Source organism: Apis cerana, linkage group LG2, assembly GCF_029169275.1.
Source record: "Apis cerana isolate GH-2021 linkage group LG2, AcerK_1.0, whole genome shotgun sequence".
In the NCBI taxonomy this organism is placed as follows: Eukaryota; Metazoa; Arthropoda; class Insecta; order Hymenoptera; family Apidae; genus Apis; species Apis cerana.
Window position 1 is genome coordinate 2287793 of NC_083853.1, and position 9968 is coordinate 2297760.

Genomic DNA, 9968 nt, shown 5'->3' on the forward strand with positions numbered 1-9968 from the left:
AAGAATTATAATTTTAATATATATTATCAATCGATTACTCATTCTTATTAATTGTAATGAATAATATTTTGAGCATTATTTACATTAAAAATCACTTATACAATATCACAATTTTTATAGTTGACAAATGATAAAATTTTAAATTTTTAATACAAATAAAAAAATAATATATGTATATGTATAATATTATTATTAATTTTGTTCAATGCTAGTATACATCAAAGATTTTAGAAATAGTTTAATAATTTCTTGAATCGTGTTCTTTTATCATAATTCTATGTAAATATTATTTAACTTATGACTATTGTTAGTATATCAATTATTTCAGGGTCATCTACTTAATTGAATTAGAGAGATATATTTTCAAATTATTTTTGTTTCACTTTTCAAATATTTTCATTTATTTAACTAATATTTCGTAATTTCTTAAAACGTGCATTGTGAGATGAAAACCAAAAAATGAAAGAAACATTTAATAAATTAAATACAATTCTTGTTTATAATTATGAGATTGATAAGATCGTTAATTAAAAAGCATTAAGAGATAAATCATTCATTTTATTCATAGAATTAAGAATTAATTTAACAAATATTTATTGCGACTTAAAATTTTTAATTTTTTAAATAATATAAATATTAAACATAAATATAAATACAGAATAATAATTAATAATTACTGAGTTAAATGTTTATATCCATTGAAATAAAAATTCCGTAATAAAATATTTTAGCAATATTCAGTATTTAATCACAATTTAATACATAATAAAAAAAAATCATAAATAAAAATTTTTTTATAAATGTTACAAATAGCAAGAATAATCTTTTATCTTTTTTTTTTTTTAGTTCTATATGCAAAAAGTATAGATAGAAAGTACAAATATAGTTGAAAATTGTATATTACAAACAATGGGCTCATGTATTGTTGACATATACATGTAATAAAATTTAATTAGCAATAGTAATTATTATCGCAAATATTTCGAAAAGTAAGGTTGTCAATCATTATATGTAGAATGAAAATTATTTAAAATTTAAAAATTAATTAAAATTTTCAAAACAATATAAATATGCAATAAGTTTATTATAAAATTATTTTTTGTTTTGGGGATATTCAAAAATTTGTAAATTTTCTAAACTTTCTAATTAATTTTGAATTAATTTTTATAAAATGTAAAAAAAAAATTTGTAAAATGTTCTTTGTTTTTCTATATCAACCAGTTGCAGCGATTGTTTTCATTTGGTTATATTTAATATATGGATAGTTTCTATTATTCGCAATAGTTTTAATGAGTATTCATTTTTAATTATTTAACTATCAAAAGTCTCTCCGAATGTATTATTACTTTTTTTTAATTATATAATTATATAATTATATAAATATTAATAAAATATTATTTTAATATTTCTCTTAATATTTTTTTTAATTCAATATTAATTTGTTACTTTTTTAAAAGACTAGATTCTGTCTTCAAATTTTTCTTTCTTTGTAATATTTAAAGTATCAAAAAATATAAATAAAGATAAGCGATATTATGACTTTATATTCCAACATTTATTTCTGCAATGTATAATGACAAAGCAATATAAAGATAAAGATTAGATTAATCGATAATACATAATTTTATCTAATATGAAGTGTAATAAACACTCGTTTTATACGAAAACTTCTTTTATATCTATCATATTAACAATAAAAGACTGATATTACTGACATCATTTGTTATAATTTTTCTTGTGGTATGATATTATGTTAATTTTATTATGAAATTATATTATGTGAAATATATTGTGCATGATTTTATCAATTAATAATATGATCATTTTTTGTTATTTATTCAAATAATCATATAATTATATTATTCAAATAATCTATGTACAATAAGTGCAGTGTTTATAATTTATAATTAATATATTTATACTGTATTGAAAAAAATGATAGTGTTTGCAATAGCGTTATAATACCGTGTTTTATATATATGTACATAAATCAATGATATTAGGAACTAATAATATTTAAATATAATAAATATATTAGATGAAAAACATATGCATTATATAAAATAGACTATTTGATAAATTTTTAATTATTATTTCTATTAAGAATAATTATACAGAATTATTGCAATAATATTTTTTTATGATGTGATATATTTGAATAATAAGAAGAAAGAAAAGGAAAAATATAATGATCACAGAAGAAACGAATCAGTTACCTCCAAATGGAAAATGGGGTTGGATGATTGTTTTGGCGTATGGATTGAACGGGGTATGTTAAATATTATAAATAAAAAATTTTCTACATTTATTCTACATTATCTACATTTTGTTGATAATCGATGATTTATAATAATTGTAATTTGTTGTTTATAATAATTTATCTATAATAATTATTACAGCAAAACTTCAATTGATTAAAAAAAAATTTTTTTTTGCTCTTTTTTCAAGTAAAATAATTTCAAACGAAAATTGTCAGGATTTCACTTTATCAAAATTAAAATTAATTTTCAATTAATATATAAAAAAATAATGATCAAATGAAATTATCAATTGGTTTTCTTTATATAAGTTTTGCAATATTAATAAAATTAATTTTTTAATAGTTAAAAAAGAATGAAACAAGGCGAGAATTATCTATTTCATGTTGTTGATGTCTAAAAATTATGCACAAAATCAATATTTCAATTTACAATATTATAATAATTTAAAAATTATTTTTGTGTAACTGAGATCTTATTTTCTGTCATTTTCCGATCATATCCACAGATAAATAACGATTTCCAATCATATTAATTATTGAATATTATTACTTAAACAATTTTTTCATATATTTATTTATATATTAACAAATATTTTGTAAACAAAGAAAGATAATATTATTCAATTAGCCTCGATGTAACATATAGGTCAAAATGTGGATATTATTACGATAATGAACTTTTGTTTTTTCGGAAATTTAAACGGAATTTATATATTTGGGACATTTTGTTAATCATTTTGTTAACAAATAAGATATTTATATTAAAAAAATAGTTTATAATAAATTCATTACATCTTGAATGATCTCGAAAAATGAAGGTGTGTATATTTTAAATGAACGTGTATGTAGATATGTTCCTATTTTTTCTTGCATAAAACAAAACAAAATTTATATCAATTTATATCAACATTATTTTATTGTATCTTTTGTATTATTTTTGCAAATTTATTTTTCTTCTATATATTTTGATAAAGAAATATTTTAATGATATGTAATAACATTTTTATTTTTTACATTCAATAAATATATTCTAAAACAATTTTTATTTACTTTCCCCATCTTAATTATTAGAATTCATATAAAAAATTAAAAAATAGACATTCATTTCAAATTTACGAAATATAAAAAAAAAGTAATGGTTTGAAAAAATATTTTATTTTAGATTCTATATTGCCTAATATAAATGTTTTTTATAGAGAAAATAAAAACAGGATTTATTCGTGTAATAAAAAATTTTTTTCTGAATTTTATTATTTTTATATAAAATCGTTTTTTTTATCATTCATTATAATTTTAAAAATTAATAAAAATAATTTGATTACATCAAAATATTTGGTATATGTTCTGACTTCGAAACATTGTATCTGATATTGAAATGCTTAAACCCAACTTTGGAATGTGATTGAATATGAAATTTTTCTCAAAGAAAAAAAATTATTTTGAGAAAAATCTTTTATGAAATATTGTTTTTAAAAAAGTCCTTTTCACATTTTATTAATTAATAATTATATAACAGTCATTCAGATTTCTCTATTATCAAATAATAATATCGAATTATTTTTATAGATATGTACCGTATCAATCATACAAGGATTTGGATTGATATTTAAAGATCTTTTTCCTCGTTTTGGGTTCAATGCAACTCAAGGGACGATTATTATTAATACAAGTTTTTCTTTTGGTATGATACTTGGATTGGTGAATGGTCCATTGTTACGGAACTATGGATATAGGAAAATGGCTATAATTGGTAGCTTATTCTTCAGTATTGGAGTAATTATAACGGCATTTATCAATTCTTTTACTTTTTTCATATTATTCTATGGTATATTCACGTGTAAGTGTGATTCATATTATAATAAAAAATTATTCAAATATTTAAATAATGAGAAGAATATAAAATATATATAATAAAAAAATAATAATATAATAAAAAAAAAATTTGAAATAATATTTTATTTTATAAATAATATAATATTTTATATTATAATATCTTTATAATATATTATTAGTAAGATGGTATTTTTTTATGTAGCATTAGGTACGTATATGACGTTGTCTGCTTTTTCATATGCATTGAACTCCTATTTTACAACGAAGAGAGGACGCGCCATGTCTTTAGCAATGACGCTTATTGGATTGGGACCTATAGTTGTACCTCAAGTGACTTCCTTTTTACTTTCATATTATGGATTTCAGGTATTTTAGAAAATGTATGATATGTTTTTATAATTAATTTAATTTTTATAATTATATTTATCACTATAATAATAATTAAATCAAAGAAAATAATAATTTTGGAATGGAAAGAAAAAAATTAAATATATAATTCTTTAGAATTTCTATAGATTTTTTAAGTTTATTATTCTATATTTAATACATTTGAAGGATAAAAATATTAAATATGAAAACTATATTAAAATAATTTAAGAAATGAAATTTAATATAATTAATTTCATATCTATTACATATTTTTTATTTTTATGTTATAGGGAACGATACTATTGTATGGAGCATTTTCTTTTCATTCATTGATAGGAGCTTTACTACTTCATCCACTCAAATGGCATGTGAAAGATGCAATTAAATCGAAATCTTCGAATGATGAATCATTAACGAAAGAAGACAAAAATAAAATATTAGGTAAAAATTGTTCAGAAACAAAACTAAATCTAACATATTTATTAATTATTTATATACTATATTATATATTTATATATTATATTATTATATTATAGCATTTTTCTATTTACATTTACAGAATGATTTTAAATATTTAAAAAAAAACATAAAAATTGTTATATAAAAATTTTGATTGAAATTTATTTATTAAATTATAAACAATTTTAATTTAATATAGGATATAGAATAAAATAATATAAGATAAAACGAGATGGAAATAGAATGAGATTATATTTATCATACCATCGTTTTTATTTGTCTTCCTTCATTTAACGTAAATTTTTCTTATAACTTAATAAATAAGTCCCAACCAAAATTTTTACATACCAACATTTACTTTATTATGTATATAGAAATTTCTATTGGTGGTCCATAAATAGCTTGATTCGATATATAAAAATCATGATGAAAATTTTAAAAAAATATTTAAAAATCTAAAAAAAAAAGAAAAAAAAAGAATTAAATTAAAATAAAATTAATTTTAGATCAGAAAGAGACTATTATTCAAGAAGAAGTAAATATTAAAAATTCAATCATGGATTTAAATAATGTATCACGAAAAAGAAAAATAACTCAAGTTTCGAATATCGATCACGATGCAGAAATTGGAAGTATTTATGGATTCGATATACCTTATGCTCGTCAAATGTCAGAAACATTAAGTGGTAAGAAAATAATCCAGGAGTCATATCTAATATTTAATAGATATCACGATAACAAAATTATAAAATCAATTTTTTTTATTTTATTATATTATAATATAAATTCATTTTTTTGAAATATTATATTATGTAAAATATTACATATTTATGATAAAATTATATTTGAAATTTTTAATTTGTGATATTATAATCTCAGACTTATAAATTTTAATCAAAGAATTATTTCTATTTTTACATACTTTGCATATGCAAAATCAATGATTGTTTTTTTAATTATTGTTTTTTATATATTAATTTTAATTTTAAAAAATGTTATTATAGTTTCTATAGGAGAAAAAGAAGTTGATATGTACAAAATCATTGAAAATGGTGAAATGGGAAAAGACCATTCAAAAATTCAATATAACAATCGTCGATGTGAGTATACATAGATCTCTTAAAATTTATAAAAAAAATAAATAATTGAAAATATTTTATTCCAGTTAAAAGCATTGATACGATCAATCTTGGCAGCAGTATTAAAATCTTTGAAGAGAAACCTTTGATAAAATATAATAGTAAAAATGAAATTGATGATTACAAGAATATAATAAACGAAGAAAACGATATATTACTAACAAAAAACGATATAAACGCAACATCGAATGCAGAAAATGATAATGGTGAAAAGTATGTATTATATATATATATATATATATATATATATATATATAATACATATATATATATAATAATGTGTATATATATATATATATTTTATTATCTACATACATATATAGATTAAAATAAAATAGAAAAAAATTGAATTTTTTACAAGATAATGATACGTATAAATTTTTTTTCTTTTTTGATAAATATATAAAAAATATGCATATACATTAATCTCTTATAACTTATAATATAATACCTTGTATTCTGATTATAATTATATTTATTTCATAAATTCATTATTATTATTATAACTTATTTTTCTCATACAAAATTTTGGATCTATGATCAGGATATTAAGACATTGTGATTTTAATTATGAAAATATATTATTTAAAAATATATAATTCTAAAAATATTATTATATTATTATATTTAATTATAAAAAATCGACTATAAAAACGATTATAAAATTAACATGATGTATGAAAAACAAAATAGCAATTATAATTGAGGCAAATATAAAAAAAAATTTTGATTTTTTATAGCATAACAATTTATTTTTGGAAAATTGTTTCAAATTCTATTATGAATATTCAAAAAATAGTTAAAATTCTTTCTTTCTATACAAAATGTTACATCTTATATTTTTTAAAAGAAATTTTAATTAAATTAAATTTTAATTAATTTTAAGGAAACTTTCCTTTTTATAAGAAATTTTTTATTTTCAAAATCTTATGAATGAATATCTTATCAATAAGCTAAAGAATTGAAAATGAACGATACAAATGAAATGAACATAAAATTTAATCAATTGTAGATTAAAGAATAAATCTATTATGTCACGAATATTGAGGAGGATAGCAGAATATTTTGATCTCGATTTATTGAAGGACCCAGGCTACGTAAATCTGATGTTAGGAATGTCTATAGCTGTTTTTGCTGAAATGAATTTCTCTCAACTAACACCTTTCATTCTAACGGACATGAATATATCAACTAAGCAGATTGCATATATAATGAGTACCATTGCAAGTGTAGATTTGGTGTTTAGAATTCTTGCTCCTTTTATCGGGGAATGGTTTAATCAACCACCGAAAATAATGTACATGATGAGTTTATGTCTTTTAATTATCAGTAGAACATGTAAGTATTCGATCATATGTAATTTATTTTATGTTCGATAAAAAGAAAAACATTTGAAATTTGAATATAAAACAAATAGAAGATATGTATTTTATAATTTACATTTTAATGTTTCCTTATGAAATATTTTCATCAACAGTATTAAAATAATATTTAATAATGATTTTATTAATTTATTTATTTTTTATAATAAAATTTTTTAAATATGAATAATAATATGCAGAAAGAAGAAATTAATTCTAAAAAAAAAATAGCAAATATTTCTTTTATAATCTTAAATTTTAATTTTAAAATATTTTTATTTATTATTTTGTTTGAAAGAGAATTATAAGCATTTTAGTAAAATTTTAATTTAAAATAGCAAAAACAAATATTTTGCTTTAAATTTTTTAATAACTGAATAAAGAAAAAGAAACAAAGAATAATTGTTTAATAACTTTTAAACTGAAATATGTAAAAATAATGTTTCAACAAATTCAAGATTCATTATAAATATTATTCTTTATTTAGTAATTTATTTATTTAGATGATTAAATTTTTATTATTTTTTAATCATTCAAAAAAATATTTTATTCCATATTATGTTATATAATGTCTATTGTGATTATATTTATTTAAAATCATAAAATTTATTAATTAAATTTTATAATCACGCATACTAATTATTATACTAATCATTATTTTGTATTATTTTATTATTATGTTTTTCTACATATTTACTTTTCCTAATAAAATAATAATTTAAAAAATAATCTCTTCAAACTTATTACTTTATTATCGAATATTTTTTATTATATATTTATATTTAATATGAATTTTTTAAATTTTCATACAGCTTTATTGTTCATTAATGGATTTGCGTCATTATTAATCGTTGCTTCTGGACTAGGAGCTGCCAAAGGAATACGTTCAATATATATGAGTTTAGTAATACCTTCTTACGTACCAATCCATAAATTACCGAATGCATCAGGAATTCAAATGATTGTAAATGGAATGCTGCTTTTATGTGCAGGCCCTATGCTTGGTACGTAAAATGAAAATTTTGCAATATCATTAAAATTTCAAAATATTTGATATTTAATAAATTATATTATTTTTGTTATTATTACAGGTATAATGCGCGATAATTTTGGAAATTTCGCACCTTCCCTAATTGTGATAAATAGTGTTACATTATTTACAGTAATAATGTGGACGATAGAAATTATACTTATTCGAAGAAAAAAATCACAGAAATGAATAGAACAGGAAATTTCTTGATTTTATATATTTTAGTAAAATTTTCAATTAATTAATATTATATATTCATCATATCACAGCAATGATATTAATCATTATTTAAACGGTTCCATATTATAAAAAATTTATTTATTATACATATTTATAAAATAACAAAGAAACAAAATTTAAAGATATAAAAAAATGAAAAAGAGAAAGAAACAAAAAATAAATGCAATACTCTTTTGTATCAGAATTTTTTTTTTTTCATTTATTTTATTAAGATGAAAAAGTTTATACGTATTTTTTACAAATGATATCAAACTTTATTATGTATTTAGTAAAAAATATGATAATTATTTATTATAAATTCTTTATTTTAATAATATTTATAATTGGACATGGAATATAGTTATTAAAAAAAGAGGAACGTATCATTTTCAATATGGATAAAACTAATAAAGAATTGAACTTTTTTTCAGAATTTGAATGCTCTACTATCTATTTTATCTCTATATGTTTACTGGATGTTCATAATTCATTTTTTATCATTTATTTTTCCTTGAAAATATTTAAAACTTTTCTTGAGAAAAAAAGAAATATTAAATGCTTGAAAAAATTATTAAATGAATTCATCTGGAAGGATAAAAAGTTATTGGAAAAAAATTATGAAATTGTTCAATAAATTTTAAGGAATGTGTATATATATTATTATATATTGTTTAATAAAATGCTAATTTTATACAAATAATTTTTGAATTTTTTTTAATTTTTGTTATGAACTTTGCAGTAATTTAATACAATTTTTAAAAATTATTATATTTTTTATATAAATATATAATAAAATTATTATATATATATAATTATATAATTAATTATATAATATATATATAATTAATTGATTATTAAATATTTTTAAAATATTTAATCTTTATTGCTGATTAATTATTTCATATTTTCGAATATTATGCTATAATTTGTTTATTTTTATAAATATATATATAATATATATATAATATATATATTTTTATAAAAATATATATAAATATTTTTTGAATAATTCAAAAAATTTCTAATTTTTATTTCTAAAAATCTTAATAGAAATTGGTATAATAAAATTTATAAAATATGAACTATTATATAAATATTATAATAATCTGTATTATTATATATATAAATATAATAATTAAAATATTAATAATTATAAGTACTTATTCTATGAAAGATTGTTCTATTTTGAAGAAGATTTTAACGTATTTTTTTCATATAGTATTTATGAAATGAAAATATAGACACTTTCCATATATAAACAGCAACTGTTACATTATTTTGAATTTAATTAAGGTCAT

General features: G+C 18.1%; 1 protein-coding gene across 14 annotated transcripts in view; it reads left to right on the forward strand.

Annotated features, from left to right (window-relative positions):
- The window catches only part of LOC107999565 (uncharacterized), a 30905-nt gene extending 21535 nt beyond the window's left edge, over nt 1-9370 (forward strand). For 13 of the 14 annotated variants that reach the window (XM_062072096.1, XM_062072100.1, XM_062072102.1 and 10 more), the window contains 9 exons: nt 3827-4097; nt 4296-4459; nt 4753-4903; nt 5428-5607; nt 5926-6021; nt 6087-6273; nt 7073-7398; nt 8234-8425; nt 8513-9370. In XM_062072096.1, the coding sequence (XP_061928080.1) occupies nt 3827-4097; nt 4296-4459; nt 4753-4903; nt 5428-5607; nt 5926-6021; nt 6087-6273; nt 7073-7398; nt 8234-8425; nt 8513-8640 (1695 nt within the window). In that variant the 3' untranslated portion in view covers nt 8641-9370. Of the gene's footprint in view, nt 1-827; nt 1741-2166; nt 2270-3826; nt 4098-4295; nt 4460-4752; nt 4904-5427; nt 5608-5925; nt 6022-6086; nt 6274-7072; nt 7399-8233; nt 8426-8512 lie in introns of those variants that run through there. The other variant, XM_062072110.1, reaches the window with a different exon arrangement.
- The last annotated feature ends 598 nt before the right edge of the window (nt 9371-9968 follow it).